This window comes from Hipposideros armiger, unplaced genomic scaffold (assembly GCF_001890085.2).
Source record: "Hipposideros armiger isolate ML-2016 unplaced genomic scaffold, ASM189008v1 scaffold_129, whole genome shotgun sequence".
Taxonomy (NCBI): domain Eukaryota; kingdom Metazoa; phylum Chordata; class Mammalia; order Chiroptera; family Hipposideridae; genus Hipposideros; species Hipposideros armiger.
Window position 1 is genome coordinate 2,635,786 of NW_017731479.1, and position 16,530 is coordinate 2,652,315.

The 16,530-nt window shown below is 43.1% G+C and overlaps 1 protein-coding gene across 2 annotated transcripts in view; it reads right to left on the minus strand.

The window, feature by feature from the left end:
* Positions 1-779: 779 nt before the first annotated feature.
* The window catches only part of ANKRD13A (ankyrin repeat domain 13A), a 29,770-nt gene continuing 14,019 nt past the window's right edge, over positions 780-16,530 (minus strand). Inside the window, exons 4-14 of one of the 2 annotated variants that reach the window (XM_019649108.1) lie at positions 16,355-16,516; positions 15,532-15,721; positions 11,372-11,438; positions 9,998-10,079; positions 8,815-8,876; positions 7,795-7,925; positions 7,155-7,312; positions 6,376-6,489; positions 5,400-5,560; positions 3,644-3,711; positions 780-2,790 (exon numbers count right to left, since the gene is read on the minus strand). In XM_019649108.1, the coding sequence (XP_019504653.1) occupies positions 2,595-2,790; positions 3,644-3,711; positions 5,400-5,560; positions 6,376-6,489; positions 7,155-7,312; positions 7,795-7,925; positions 8,815-8,876; positions 9,998-10,079; positions 11,372-11,438; positions 15,532-15,721; positions 16,355-16,516 (1,391 nt within the window). In that variant the 3' untranslated portion in view covers positions 780-2,594. The remainder of the gene's footprint in view (positions 2,791-3,643; positions 3,712-5,399; positions 5,561-6,375; positions 6,490-7,154; positions 7,313-7,794; positions 7,926-8,814; positions 8,877-9,997; positions 10,080-11,371; positions 11,439-15,531; positions 15,722-16,354; positions 16,517-16,530) is intronic. The other variant, XM_019649107.1, reaches the window with a different exon arrangement.

The following is a 16,530-nucleotide window of genomic DNA, read 5'->3' on the forward strand; positions in this document are numbered from 1 at the left end:
ATTATTTACAGACTTCGCTTCCTTGACACCTCACATTACGTATGGTGCGATGAGCTTGTCTATGGAGCAAAGTGTCTTAGGAACTTTTCTATACTTAGTTCCTAGCAATGTCTTACATACAGAAGTTACTCAAAGTTTGCTGCTGATATTGGGCCACCCAAGTGTTAATGAACCTAAAGAAAGTTAGTTTTTAATTAAAAAATCCATAGGTATTACATCTCAACCTAAGAAGAATAAATTTCCTTCAGTGTCCCACTAGCTCCAAGTATTGCTGTTCACTTTCCTCTAAAAGCAAAGCAGCTTCATTTTCCCATAAGTAACCAAGGTCTCATTTCTGGAACCAAACATTTTTTACTGGTCACTGCCTTGTTTTAATACCAGCATATCTGACATAGGATAAGTCCGGAAGCCCTAATTATCACCTGAACTAAGAACAGCCTCACAAAAGCACTTTGGCTTCCAAGGAGAGAGCATATTTAGTCACCTTAGAGAGCTGATGTTGACTTGGCTTCCCTTACTTCCTAAGAGCCAGTCCATCTGCAAGAGAAGGGCTGCAGAGGGGTCTCTGAGCAGCCCCGACACTGGCTGGCTTTTAGTTTCCATTTGAAGCAAGAAACATGGGGCGCTCGCACTGCATGACTGGGCAGGAAGGTTGAGAGGAGCATGTCACCTTTGTGATATACAACTGAGCATTGGGAGGGCATTCCAATAACATAACAGGAAGTGGTACATTCAGTGACTAGAAAAACAACATGAAAAGAAGACTCAAAGGCCGTCTGGGATATTGGATGAGCCCCTCTAAGGAAGCAGTCTTTATTTGCATTTTGAGAGTGAACACGTGTGAAAAACCGCTGCAGACAGGTTGACAAAAAGCTCAGTCCTTTTTTAACTGACTTCCCGGGAGAAAGTCGGACATCAGGAAACAACAACGGAATGCAAACAGATTCACCTTCGTGAGTAAACAATGTGGCCTGACTGCGGCCATTTCCAAGAGGTGTCCTCACTCAAGGTAAATACTAAGTAAACAAAATGCCAAGGGGTGTATTTGAAACAAACGTGATGCTGCATATACTGGCCTTGTGTACGGAGAAGGAATTTTGGTCAGACCATGACAAGAAAGGCAGATGGAATCAAAAGCACAATTCTCTGTGACTAGGAACGTTTTACTGGCAATGCTAACTGTATGATACAGAGTTCGACTGGAACAGCAGTTTGTTTTTCTTCCCATCTCATCCCAAAAGAAGCCAACACATAGGAAACTGATGCAAAACAGAGGAGGATATTGTTTACCAGGTTATTTCAGTGCAGCCTGTGGGAATGAATCCAGGGGCCAGAGTGAGGGTGCCCTCAGCTGTATTCCCCAGGGTTCTGGGTGTTGTGCGATGGTTATTTACAGAAGGGTTACACAAAATAGTTAACTACTAAAGGTATCCAAAAAAGGCCTGAGAAAATCTGGTTAAAATGTATAACCTTGTATTGCTACTGATGGGAGTAGTCGTTTTTCTATCTTTTAAAAATAATAAAAAGATTCTGTTAAAAAATATATTTATCCAGAAAGATGTTGATTTGAACTCTAAAAAGCAATGTGGAATCATGTTCCCTTTTGAATTCAGCGCCATTGAGTTCCCTGTGTAGCTAGCTAGCTCCCTTTTCTGACTTCCACCCCTGCCTCTCAAGTGAGCTGAGGGCATGTGGTGGGGTCTAGGGAGAAATCCTGCGTGGAGCGCACACACTTGTTTTGGTTCTGTGCTGTTCCGGTATTTTGGCCAGCCTGCCCACTTCAAGAACAAAGTTCAGGTTCTCCTCGCGGTTCCTGCAGGGCCAGGATTAGCTGCTTTGGATTTCGCCTGGAGGATCCTGCTCTCAAAGGAACTGCCTTTACAAATTCAAATCAGATCCCTCCGTAAGTGGAGTGAGGTGGTTTGAAACTATTAGTAATTTCTTAAGGCTAAGGCAACATCCGTGGTCATTAGTATATCTGGATTGGATGCAAAGTTAACCCTACTCTAAAATAGATCCTGTACATTTCTCCTCTTTAACTTTAGCTGAGAGCGGAAGGAATAGAATACAGTGGAGATGCAGGAGGAACAGTGACTGTGTCCCAGAAACCCTGTATAAAGGTAAAAATAAAAGAGATCGGCACAGATTATCCATTTCTTTGGTGAACTGTAAAGAAGTATCTCATAAATTTTCATAAACCACACTCTACAAAGGCTGCTGCTCTCATATATAAAAGCACCTGACTCCGCAATAACTTGTTTTGTTATCACTCCTTGGTAAAAATTAATCTACAAACCTGCGGGGATTGGGGTTTTTGTCTAAAGCTGGTAGTAAAAACATGAGCTGCGAGCCAATACAGCTAATGAAAAGTGACGATGCTCTCCTCCCCTTAGCCTGGAGATGGGGCCTGCCAGTGCCCAGCCCCTTCCCCAGGGAGCATCGTGATGGCCCTGGAGTCCCAGGCCCTGCACCTCGGTGTAAAGAAGGGGGCAGCTGCTATCTGCTGTGTCCCTCAGCCCCAGGGCCCTGGTGACGCAGCAGCACTCGCGTGCAGCCCCGAGCCTCTGCTTTGTGCCACCCGGGGGCAGAAAGGCCTATTTCTCAGTGAGAGACAGCTGCAAGACCTGCTGCAGCTCCGCCTCCTCCTCCCGGAGACGGAGCTCTTGCTCCTCCAGCTCTTTGGCAGAGAGCTCCATGGCCAGCTGCAAGTCGCTATCAAAACGGTTCGGCCCACTCGAGGCACTAGGGCACAGGCCTTCGGAGCTGGTCAGGAGGCTTTCCTGGATGGCCCTGGGTTGGAAAAAGAGGGGAAAAAAGAAACAGTGATAACCATCATCATCATGGCGGCAGCAGCAACTACATTTCTTGACTGCTTACCAAGTGCATGCTGTGCCAGGCACTTGATATGCACCCTGTGTGCGTGATGCCATTCAGTCCCACATAACTGGGGGCATAGGTGCTGTATACAGGTGAGAAACCTGAGGTTCAGAGAGGTTAAGAAACCTGCTCAGGATTCACATCACTCAGCTAAAAAGTGATGGGGCTAGGAATTGAACTTGGATGTATTTTAAAGCAAAATCCAAGTTCTTCAACAGGTTTTCATATGTGCCCAAAGTATGGGAAAATGCTTTGTATAATGAACCTTTCTGGTTTCCTCCGACAGAGAGAGCGAGAGAGAGGGAGGGAGGGAGGGAGGGAAGGAAAGAGGGAAGGGAAGGAGAGAAGGAAGGAGGGAAGGAAAGAGGGAAGGGAAGGAGAGAAAGAAGGAGGGAAGGAGAGAAGGAACAAAGGAAGAAAGAAATCTAATCATCTCTGTAGCTCTTCCCCAAAATGTCATTATCCTTTACATTGTATAAACTCCCACTGTGTGATCAACCAGTCTTCTCAGAAGATCAGGCCAATCAGAAAACATTTCCTCGGGGCCTGTCAGCCAATGGCACTGGCCTGTGAACAAGGCAGCAATTTTATCGCCCATTCCTGGAAACTCAGCTACCAAGAGATCAGAGGTGTTTTAATGTGTAACTGCCACAAGAGGAAGCAAGAGAGCTAACACTCCGTCAAGTCCCTCCCCCCAGGCACAGTGCTGCATGTACACAGTGCCTGTGCCAGCTTCGGTTTAATCATCAAGAGTCATGTCAATCACCTCTCATACTGGGCATCGTAGGCATGCATCTGACTGATCCCTCCGTTTGAAGCTGGTCCTGAAAGTTCCTAGGAAAAACAAACATCATGGATGTAAGTAACTCTTAGAAGAAACATGTGCCATACTGATAAGGAAATGAAAGCAGTGAGAACAAATTAAAAAGATTTACATGCCCATGGTTGATAGTGCTGTGTGAAAAACTAACAGGGACTTGGGTTATCTCTAAAATGACACCCAAATGTCAGGTAGTATATGGTATACTACTAACATACTTGACACAAAGTCAGTCTATTAAAAACAGCTAACTTCGGGCAAAGTTTAAATGAACAAAGCAGGTAATTGTTTTAGAGCAAGATTAGAATCCATAATTCAAGTCACGTGTCACATAACAAGGTTTCAATGACAGACCGTTTATATGATGGTGGTATACCATACAGCCCAGGTGTGCAGTAGGCTACGTCATCTAGGCTTGTGTAAGTGTGCCCTATGAGATTTCCACAACAATGAAATTGCCTAACAACACATTTCTCACAATGTATCTCCACCCCTCATGATGAACTGGCACATAACTGGATTTGTCGTCTGTGACTTTGGCCACTCCCTTTTGCAAAATTTATGGTCACCAAGATTTATGTAGATACTGGAGGAAAAAAATAAGCTCACATGTATAGGGAAAGAAAAGGTGTACTGGACTGACAGTGACGTCCAGGGGCTGTCTTCTCCCAGGAGGCCTCCCAAAGGGAAGATGCCAGCTCCGGGGTCTGGCCCCTGGCCCAGCAGCCTCAGAAAACTGAATGGCTCTAAGAATGGGGAGGCGAAGAGGGGGGCTCACATTGCTCAAGGTCTAAGGCTCAAAGATAAAGCCAGAATGTCAAAGAACGCGAGCTGGGGGAAGCCACAGCGGGGCAGGGACAGAAGGAGATGATGATGGGGAGGAGCACCTCCAGCCCTGGACTGTCCCAGGCAGGGGAGGCCTGGGGGAAGAGCCACATCAGAGGACAAAAGGCAACTGTTCTGCTGCTGTCCTGTCCTGTGCTTAACTCTACCTTTAGCTAGAGACTCAGAGACTTTGGGATTATACCCCTTACAACAGAATAAAACATCTGAGTAAAAAAAAAAAAAAAAGTAAAGACTCAACCAACATTTTCATCAGACCCCTTACTGAGCGAACACAACACAATGATTGGTCTTCCTTAGGGAAGAAATTGAAATTAAAATTGACAAACCTTCTTATGACACTATTGACATGCAGATAATATTCTAAGGAAAATATGATCATATAAACTACCATAAATTTACTATTTCAACTGGAAAATTATACAGCGCACTGAAAGATACATGATTAGTAGCTATATGGGTGAACATGTGGAAAAGGAAAGTCTGTCAGGAGACATGCTGGGAATGATGCTGATGGGACGATACAAATTATGAGATGCATATCTCATATAATATGCTTTTGTAAAAGACCAGGTGTATAAAATACAAATAGGGCCGGCCGAAGGGCTCAGTTGGTTAAGAGCTTGCTCAAGAGAGTGAGCTCTGAGCAACAGGGTTGCCGGTTCGATTCCCGGCCTGAGCTGAGCTGCCGCTGAACTGCCAACAGGTAGCAGGATGGCTCAGCTAAAAAAAATAAAATAAAATACAAATAATCTCTGTAAATGCCATAAATATGCCAAACTTGTTAGTTCAGTTTTTCGGGTTAGCTAAAAACTGAGGCCAAATGGGAGGGCTCTTCCATTTATTCTGAAAAATGCACCTGGCTCCTGCTGGACTCCAGTAAGCTCTGCTGGATGGCAAACTGCATGATCTCGTAATCTTCATCCTGCAAATGCACGTTTCTGCCATTGTCTTGAACGTGGTAAGATTCGGGAATTTCAAACACGGATTGATCAACCTCAAAGTTTGTGACGGGGGAAGCTGAAACACAAAAGGTGACAGTCCAGGGCCTGAATTAGTAAAATAAATTTCCACTTCAACTGGATAAGCATTTTTTGAGATTAAAAAAAAAAATGAAAAGATTAAAATGATTAAATCAAGGTTTGCTATAATGTGAGAGCGATTTTGAGGAAGAATAATCTTGACAGAGAAAAGTACCAGAATATTGCTTTTTTCTTTTTGCCTTTATTATTTTTTAGTAATAAAGTTAATGCATAGTCATAAAAAAAATACAGAAGACTATAAAATGAAAAGTGAAGCTCTCTCGCTACACCGTTTCTCATATTTCCAAATTCCAGAGGTAATCAGCATTTACTCATATGTCCCTTGAGGAACGTGATGTGTATATACACACGTCACACCAATGTGTCTTTTTATTTTTTCCTTTTTTATTATGAAATATAGTAAACATACAAAATAAAGTGCATATATCTGTAAACTTAAAAGTGATAATATAAAACAAACACCTGAGTATCTTTCAACTTGCCTAAGACAATATTATTTTACCACAATTTCTAAAATCTGAAAAAATTCAATTACGTTTCTGTATACTAGCAATGAGTAACTGGAAAATAAAAAATAAATCCATTTACAATAGAATCCAAATAGTAACTGGATTAATGACAAAGGGGCCTGAGAAAATTGAGGTGGGGTTGTTTTTTTCAGTTAATACAAACTAAATCTAAAATTTTCTTTATTCAACACAGAGATCTACTTCATAAGATACTCCAAATTTCAAACAAAATTAGTATGACTGAATTTTTTAAAAAAATCATGAAGAACCAACTTTTTTTTACCTGAATTGGCCTGGGTCCCTTCCACATTTTGAGATACAGTTTCTTCAGCAGTGCTACAGCCATTAACGTTTCCAAATGTAATCCGTGCATTTAAGACATGAAACAAGGGAATTTCTAACAAAATAAAAGCTTTTATAAACTTTACTGAGAACAATAATTGCAGCCATCATTTAATAATTAGCCATGAGTGCTTACTATGCTGGTACCATGCCAAGTACTTTTTATAAGTATGATTTAATTTAATCCTTATAACAAACCTTCCCAATACACTATTGGGAAAACTGAGATTCAGAGAGGTTACGCAACTTTTCCCAGATCACAGTAAGTGATGGAGCCAGGATTCACGTGTCATGAATGTACAACTATCCAAAATGTAAAGTGCTCACAAGTAATATGAACTATATATGGTACTATGCATACTAGTTTAGGCCCATCAAAGGATCTTGGTATCAACTGTTTTCCTCAATTATCTAATTCGAAGTTTCACTTAAGTAAGGTCTGATAGTAAAACAATGAATATGTCACAGTTTTATGCCTTTTTACATCTGTCATCACCATCAATAAACAGAACTGATGGTTGGAGAATCTCCTAATTTTGGTACGCAAAATGAACTAAGAATCATGACACTTCTTTAAACCAAATGAAACTAAAGAATAACTCTGACCTCCGTTATGTGTACTGTGAGCTACTTTTGCCTAGAGTGTTATGATTCCCTGAAGCACATTCTGTCACCCACAAAAAGGGCAGAACCTACAAGTGCCCCTGTGGTTCACGGTACCTATTTTGACAGGAAATCCAGGTGGGAATTCCAATTTGATGAAATCTCTCAGTCTTGCAAAATGAGCACTAGTTCTGGCCATCAGGTCAATGATGGGAATGACCTGCTCCACGAGAGAGAGAGGGAATTCCTCACACATCCACAGCATTGCTTTAAACCTGCAGGATTTGACCGAGATAAGACTGAGGGCATCGCCACCAGACAGGGAAATTGAATTCTGACAGTAGACTAGACAACCCCAGCTTCCTTACGCCACAGTCTTCCCATCTAGCTTACATCTCATAATTCGGAGCCATGAAGGAACTAGACCCATGAGAAATTCAGATCACTCCGAAATCTGGCAATCAGGAAAATGGCCTCCACTACAACTTCCGGCGAGAGCCTTAATCGGTAGGAAGCATAAAAATACTGCTAAGTGGTAGCAACCGTTTCATTGGGTCAGCTGAAGCGTGTTTGCAGTAAAATAAAGAATTCTTATCAGTCTTTATTCTATTTGGAGAAGGGCGAATAAGATGGGCTATCTACTGTTAGCTTTTGTCAAGTTTATTTAAAATTATTTTTAAAGGAAGGGGGCAGAAGAATTAAGATCACCCCCTAAAACAGCCCAATTCTGGAACAAAATGGCCACTGAATCGCTTACTTTTGTGTTCTAATCGTGAGCTCTTTCGGCCTTCCGATGTCCCTGTCTCTCAGATCAAACTCTTCACTGAAGTACTCGTCAGGCGTGATGGCTGTGGGGTTGTTTGCGGTGGCACATTCTGTGGTAAGGTCCTGCCGAGTCAGAACTCATGGGAATCAGAAATGCCAAATGAGACTCACAAGTGGAGGCCTATAGCACTCAGTCTCTGAGGTGGGTATGTTAACCAGCTACAGGTCAGGAAGTTCTAGTCATTAACTTTCTTTTTATTAAGTTACTGCACACAACAAGAAAATCTACAAAAATGCAAGTCTAATGGATTTCTCCACATTAAAATATTTCTCCACTCTCCTTTGCATTTTTTTTTTTTAAGCTGAGTCATCCTGCCACCTGTTGGCAGCTCAGCTTGAGCCGGGAATCGAACCGGCGACCCTGTTGCTCAGAGCTCACACTCTTGAGTAAGCGCTTAACCAACTGAGCCACTCGGCTGGCCCCCCTTTGCATTTTTATCTCCTGATTACAGAAAGGATAAAAGAGAGAAAAAAATATATAAACTATGGGAGAGCTGGAGGAATTGGCGTTTAAGTTCCAGTTCTGTCACTTTCTAGCTTGTGACACTGGAAAGGTAATTTCATTTTTTTGACTCTTGATGGCATCCATTGTAGCAATTTCATATAGTTATTGTGAGGATCAAGTAAGAAAATGTCTGTTAAGGTGCTCTGTTCAAATATAAAGTCCTGAATCTTAATTTTAAGTTCCATTTTTATAGAGAGATCCTAGTTTATAACCGATAAGAGAGAAGGCACCTGATTTCTCTCATCATTACCCGTCCCCTAACATCTTTATTTTTAAAGACTCACTCATCTAATTCTCTTCCAAGAGGGTATCTCACAAGTTCTGGTTTGGAAGTCCTCTATGGTCCTTTCAAATAGAATGGCGCATTCAGGACTCAGTAAATGCCATCCCAAGCATAGAAATGTCATCTCCTTTCAACTGCACTGAAAGTTTGTTTCTTCAACTTACCCCTTGAGCACCAAACTGGTGTTCCACGGTTCCCAGCAGAGATTCCAGTGGGTTCCTGTCCGCTACAGAGAGGGGGAAAGTTTAATGTCTAATAATTATACTGTACTTGTGACTACAGAAAAAAATTCTCATCGTATTTTAAAGTTTTTGATCAAGCTACTTGCACTAGGAAATCCATTTATGGACAGACTGATCAAATCATCCACAATAACCATCAGCTAACTTATCCTTTGTAGGACACTTTTTATTAGGATCTCTAAACTAGATGAACAACAGTTACAAGAATTAAAACAGAATACTAGAAAGAGCTTGGACTTGGAAGTGAGCCAGAGCTGGATTCCAGTTCTCACCCGGGCTCGTCACTGCCCATGTGTCCTAGGCCTCAGTTTCCTCATCTGTCAAAATGGAGTCAGTATCATGGTAGCTGCAGTTAACAACGATGGTGCGTTAACAATTACTGTGTGCTAGCCACATACTGCAGATGCTAAAGGTTCACATGTAGTAACTCATCTAATCCTCCCAATAACTAAAGAAGGTCTGGGAGCAGCACCTCCATTTCATTTTTGAGGAAACTGAGGCACAGGGGTTAAGTAACTTCACAGGACCACAGAACCAGTCACTAGTGGAGCTGGGATATGGTGACTATGTATTGGCAATGTTTTTGCTCAGAGCCCAAGTTCTGTCCAAATCTTTCATCGTGGTAAGTTTGCACTAAATCACTCATTCCAGTGATAGATATTCTCCAATATCCTTATCTATTTTTTTAGTCAAATTTAACAGCTGTTCTTCATAATACATAAACAAGTTCTCATGAATGGTTTTCATTCTAGCTGAAGCCAACTATGGGGAAATACCTCTAAGAATAAGTCAGACTAGGAAATTTTTATAAAAAGGAAGTTAGGAATAGGATTAGCACCACTGGATTACATCAACCTCCAAATTTAAGAGTGCCAAGGAAGGTTCTCTCCAGGCTTAAAAAAAGGGGGCATGGGGGGGGGGAGCGGTTAGCTCAGTTGGTTAGAGCACAGGGCTCATAACACCAAGGTTGCCAGTTCGATCCCCACATGGGCCACTGAGCTGCGCCCTCCACAACTAGATTGAAACTACTTGACTTGGAGCTGGTGGGTCCTGGAAAAACACACTGTTCCCCAATTTAAAAAAAGGGGGGGGGGAGGAGGATTACCTTTATATCTCTTTTTTTCTTCCTCAGTCAGATGTTCTGTCCGGATTTTGGTTATGACACTCACATTGTTTACTGTGTAAACCTTGAGAGACGTGTGCAAGAGAAAACAGTGACACAGGGAATCAAAACTCAAAAAAATAAGCATAGCAAGAGCAAGAATGCTGAAGCCCAAAAAAAAAAAATCCAGCAAAATAAAAATGAGAAATGGTTAACGCTCATTAGGATCCTTCAGAGAAAATACACAAGCGATCAACTTAGAATGCATCAGCAGTCACTTTGCGCATCTGAGAGTTTTAAATACTGAGGAGTTAACAGTGACAGGCTGCATCTCCCTAATTGCCCTTCCAGCTGCTAAACACTCTCAAAGAATGTCCTGGCAATTGAGGCCTCCCGCTGGATTTCTAGTTTGCTAAGTAAGGCACCCAAACCTGCCTGATTTGCGGTCATCTTATAATAGGGCTGACTTAGCCATCTGTTGGGCAGAAGGAAAAAGGAAAGAACACAAGGCTCTCTAAGCAGATAAGATATACAGTCCACCGGCAAAAATTACTGACAAAAATTACTAACTGCCAGAGAAGATGCCCTGTTATCGAGGTTGACTGGAGACTATGGGGGTCTGGAAAATCAAGTATCTCGGTTAACAGAGAATTAACTGTATCTGCCATACGTGGATTCCCAACATTCGAAGGTTCAGGAAATACACATAGCCCTGGAACGACTGTTACTAAATGTATCTTGCTGAGCATGACATCAGCGTTCTCGGCTCGCTCAGAGGTCACCAGAGGATTCGGCAGTGCTTGGATCCATCACGGTGAGCCATCAATCCCTGTTGTACTGCAGGGCCAAGGGCGGGCCAGGAAACAGCCTTCCAGTGGACAAAATGCCAGCTGTCTCCACCATGACTGACAACTATGTTCTAAATTCACTGATGTCACGTAAGGGGTTGTAAGCCTGCTGGTTATAATTTGCCTACCTAAAAAAAAAAAATGGAGACTCATAAAAGCTACTTTACAATTTTTTTTAACACATTCATTATAAAAAAAGATGAATAAGCGTATTCAGTCTAATTCTTTCTCTTTCCTTTTTTTTTTAAGAATTAAGGAATTGTCATTTCTACCACAGGACAACTGGAACCTGTACTCATTTCTCTACAACACTGCTCCTCTTTGGCATAACTAGAGACCTCCTTGGGACATGCTATCCCATTTTCTGAAAGTCAAGTGAGATAAAAATCCAAGTGAGAGGCACACTAGACAGGACTTAGTCCCCAGGGCATCTCCATGGCACAGATGCATGACAAAATCTGAACAGACTCCTCATTTGCATAGAAGCTACATAACTATATTAAATCTTATTTTAAGAGTTTCCTTTTACCTTTGCTTCGTAACCATTAACAACTTCTGCTTTATCTGTCCTCCAGCCCCAGAATCCGGATTTAGTTCTGATAAAAAGTGAACACCACAAATTTCTACATGTACAAAATGCCATTCAGATTCATCCCTGCAGCCTTTATAGCTTTTCCCCCGGCTTAAGTTAGTGAAGGACACTTGGAAATCATGGTCCGACTGTCCACAAAAGGATGTTATCAATGACAGACGGCTTAAGCATCCCCCACCCCCCTCCCACACTTATTAATCAATTTGCCTCACCCCCCGGCATAGAAAGCCTCCATTCTTGGCTTCTTTACAAAAACTGCCAGCACAGGCAACAAAGGTGGTGACATTTACTGGACAGCTGTCCTGAAGAAGTGAGTGAAGATGACCAGTTTCCAAGGGCTCGCCACAGGTGCTATCTGGGTCAGACCATTTATCTGGGTCATCTTAACTATGGGCACGGGTAACAGTGGCTCTGTCCCCTTAAGTTGCTGCATCTCAATGAGTAATTCTTAGAACAAGGAGGTGCAGACCACCCTGCTCCTCGGAGGAAAGCGGGTGGGGGCAGGAACTCATGACCGTGGCGAGCTGCTTGGAGAAGCCGTTAATGATCTTAATGCTCGCAAAATGGTGTGGGAGTCACACATTTTATCTGGTTTGGTGCAACAGGGGGAAAGAATTTTAAAAGCAGTTTTGAAAGCCGTTGGTCCCAGCTCAGTGGAACTGCTTTTAAAGTAGCCCAGCATTCCAGCAGCAGCTGCAGCATTGGTAAAGTGCCCAAAAACCCAGTTATTCCACTCAACACACTCCTGGAAAAAAAATGTATTTAGGAACCAAGAGCAGCCAAGAGGCTCTGTTTCTTTTTCAAAGCAGCGCACCCTGGGAAATGCTACCCCTCATCAGGGAGCCCTGACCAGACTGCCCCTTTGTCTAGGACATCACATCCTAGCTGCACTATGACCGCTGCGCTTGGCCCTGCGTAGCACCTGCCTGCCTTCGGCTCTGACCCTGGAGTGAAGTGGGACATCACACAGGAAGCTCCGGGAACAGTGGCAGGTTAGCCAAGTCACAAAGAAGGTATGTGAGTGTTTGCATATTGTGTTTCCAGTTTGCTTTTCTTCTAATGGGGTTTGGTAAATGAAATTAGGTCAGATGAGGTATAAGGGGTTTCGTATGTGTATTATAGCCCATCGGAGACAGGAGGGACCGGAGCTGTAATTTTCCTATTAGCTGTCCATGACCCGTGGAGGGAGAGAAAAGAATCCTAAAGGGACTACACAAACTGCCAGCTATCTCCAACTGACATTTCAGAAATAAAATAATCCTGGGGTACAGGGGACGAGGGACCACACCTGAATGACTAATAAACCACAGTCCCCTTTTAGTCACTGATAATTGAAAATCGAGATACTCCTTTTGATTCACAAAGTCAATCCTCCGTGTCTTGTCTTTCACTCAATCACTTACATGTTGGCAAGGGAAATACTTTCCTGGCACACAGTCGTTCGAGATACCAAAAGATGATTAGGCCTGCTCCACTTCATCCTGCACGTGTACTGAGAAAACGAAGCTGCACTCTTCTGCCTGGGAACCACCACGCTCCTCACTCACCTCCCTCTGCTCTAGCAGCAATGCTGGCTGTTCCACTTCCTTTTCCATTCCCACTCTCTGACAGCTGAGGGTTTTGTTTGTTGTTTGTTGTTTTTGTTTTTTTGAAAATTAAGGAATTTATTTTGGTAGTTCTTCAATGGTGATGCGAGACACTGAATTCCATCCAGTGGAGGCATCTCCTTTGGGGGTAATCTGAGCAAGTACTAACCCAGACAGCAGCATCCACTAATCAGGCACCAATTACTTGACAAAGCCCTCCCACTACTCTGCTGCCTTGACCAGAAGCCCTCTGACAGTTTACTTATTAAAATCAATAAAGTCAAAAACTACATCCTAGTTTAAAGCCAAGATTCTAACAACTCCTTGGCCCTGGGTAAGATGACAGGAGAACACCCAGCCTCCCTCCCCTGCCATTTTCACCTCTGCCTGTATCCACTGTGACCACCATACCAAGGCCACTTAGCAGGCACTGGGGCTCGGAGGCTGCCGCACAGTTTGGAGAAACGCTCTGATGATAGAAGGGAATGTTTTGTTTAAGGTGGGCAGAGCATAATCTTTCAGAGAAGAGAAAACCCCAAACTGCAACTAGAGGGTATATATTAGCAGGCCAAACATTCCTGCAGGAAGGGTATTAATGTGCAAGCCCCAAGTAACAGGCGAGAAGGAAAAAATGGATGAAAATGACTATCATAATATAAGAGAGCCACATCTTCCAAATTCAATCACATGAACACTCACACCTCCGGTAAGAAGTAGGTATGCACTTTTTTCTACCAGCAAACCTCACACTCGAGTGGCTCAAATCCTTGCTCGATGCACGAGAAGCTCACTGATCCCATAATTTAACTCTGAGCACCACACATACAAAAAAACTGTCTTCCGGAAATTCTCTCTCAGCAACCCACTGTCAGTTGCAAAAAAGAGGATTAGCCTGAACGGTTTGAAAACCCTGTGACCATACAAATATAAAATGTGAGTTAGTCCTCAGGACAAATGGAACGTGCCATCATTTCCCATCTATACTCAGTGGGTAACAGCCAGAAACCATCTACTCTCTTCGTAAATTACATTTAAGAACAAACAATGACTCGAACGACTCTGCTGATGAATTACGAGGAAACAGTGGCTCTTCTGAGGACAACTTAGAGCCATGGACTTCAGAGACTTCATCCCTAGATTCACTCCATTTTTTCTTTCATCCGAGAAACAGAAACCCGGAGAGATGAAGCCACTTGCACAAAGCTGCACAGTTAGTCAGTAGCCCGGCCGACGACACTCGGTTCTTTCAACTCTTGTCCCTACTGCTGGGCTGTGACGGTGAGGGCAGGCTCCTCTACCTTCCAGCTTTGCAAACCAAGCCCTAAACTGAAGTGCCTTCCCTGCCTGCAGACGCATACACTAAAGCCTGGATGGGTCTTCTCCAGCCTGCCAGGCGAAGCCACGGTCAGTCCCTCAACCTGGCTGTCCCTGGAAGACAACGGCTGTCGCCTGGCGAGGCTGGTGCGAGTAGGCTGGCGATGGGGCACTGACCCTGCCTCAGGGGAGTGCCACTACCACAGCAGCAGCATACCTGGTGTTTCGAGTTTCTTTTCTGCTACAAACACCCTAATTCCACAGCTCAATCTAAATTAGAGCCAAAGGGCACTTAACAAGTCTTACGTGTGACTAAACAGAAAACTCACAGTTTTAATAAATTTTATATTGGAAACAAAGAAGAAAAGAAGAAGAAAAAGATAGGACAGTTAGTATATTTATTAAGAGAAAAGAAAGTCCAAATCCAGGATAATATTGTCAGTGTTAGCTCACGTTATGCTGCTTTGGTGTAGGAGAGCTGGATGTGACATCCTAGGCAAACATTCAGGGCTCTTACAGGCTCCCTCGGCTCAGCATGCTCTATGGCAGAAACACAGGCTGGCAGCTGTGACGGCCTCGACTTCCCTTACAAAGGCCCTACACACCTCTCACAGCCCAGAGGCAGATACCAGAGACAGTATTCTCATTTGGGTTAACGGAGACACAGACCTCTCCAGAGGTTTCTTCGGGTAGAGTCTGGCATAGAACTGAAACCTCTCCAGACTCTTGCTCTAAATTATTAGGCCTCACGGTAAGGGAGCTGGGGAGAGAGGACCACATTTAACTACGTAAGTGTGAATTTGACTGCCCAATATCAGCATAGCCACGTTCAGTATTGGATCAATTCCAGCTTCTGGAAGCTCAGTGCTCCATGGTTTGGGACTAGGGAGCCTTGTAGATCCCCAAACACCAAAAGAAAAATAAAACTCAAGTCAAATCCACTAGCAAGAGCCCATAAAAGAATATGAAAACATTTCTCCAAGACTTAACCAAGGTGCTATAAAAATGATATATGATGGAGGATGTCAGCTATGGTTTCTATTTGGTTAGAGCACAGATCAACTTTAAAACCCACTAGCGCTTAAACTGCCATATTAGAAGAATCCCAATCCACCCATAATTTCCTATCAATATACACATGCCACTAAAATGGCAGTAAAAGGATGAGACATTAAAATGCAGAACCTAAATTTGTACCTTTCAAAAGCAATATTTTTAGTATCAAGGCTGGTGTTAATGACTGGGCTTGTGAGCCGCCTCTCAATTTCCCGGCTTGTTGGCTTCATCAAGTCCAGAGTGAGGCGCACCATTTCCTGGGAAAGATCAAAGTGTTCCGTGGTGACCACTTTGTCATCGTGGTTGACTTCCATCAGCTCCGCCCAATTGTCTGTTAATAGGAACAAGGGCATAACTCAGCACAATGCAAGAAAGAGGCAAAAACAAGACAGCGGCATATGTTAAAATACATCATCTTTCTAATCCACACCCCAGGTGCCGTCTGATAAAAGACTAGGGATTATCAATTACCTACTTGCACAGGAATTATCTGGCCAGCTTTCCAAACTCATGGACTCTGGGCCATCTTCCCCAAAATGCAGACTTCAAAACAATGTGCATTCTTTGTGAGTAACGCATTTATCTGTGTACTTTTTTAAAATATGTGATTACACAATATAAACTATTTATGCACAACACTGGGTAAGCCATGCCATTAGGAGGGTCGTGCCTGATTATGGAATGGCATGTAAAGAGACACAAGACAGGGTCTTGTACTCAAAGGCTCGGGGACGTGAGACAGACACATGTCAAGAGGCTAACAGCGTTGGTGGTAAATGATACATACAAAAGAACAACATAGACAAATAAGATTCAGGAATCGAGAGGTGAATAATTAATAAGAACAACAACAAAATGCCCCAGAAAGGACGAGATAAGGCACATGAATGTGGACGCGCTTTGATGGTTACAAATCACTCTGTGACTTAGCATGAGTGGTGGTTACTACAACAGAATCACTCACCTTCTCCCTTAAATATAAAACTACGCCTCCCTCTTATCCAGCTCATGTTCTCAAATCCCAGCAATGTGATATCGACGCGCAGTTTGGCACCACTTTTCCAAATGCGACAGACATCATTCGGACATATTCTGGAAACCAAGGGCACTGGAGAAGAGAAATGCACTACTGAGAAAAAC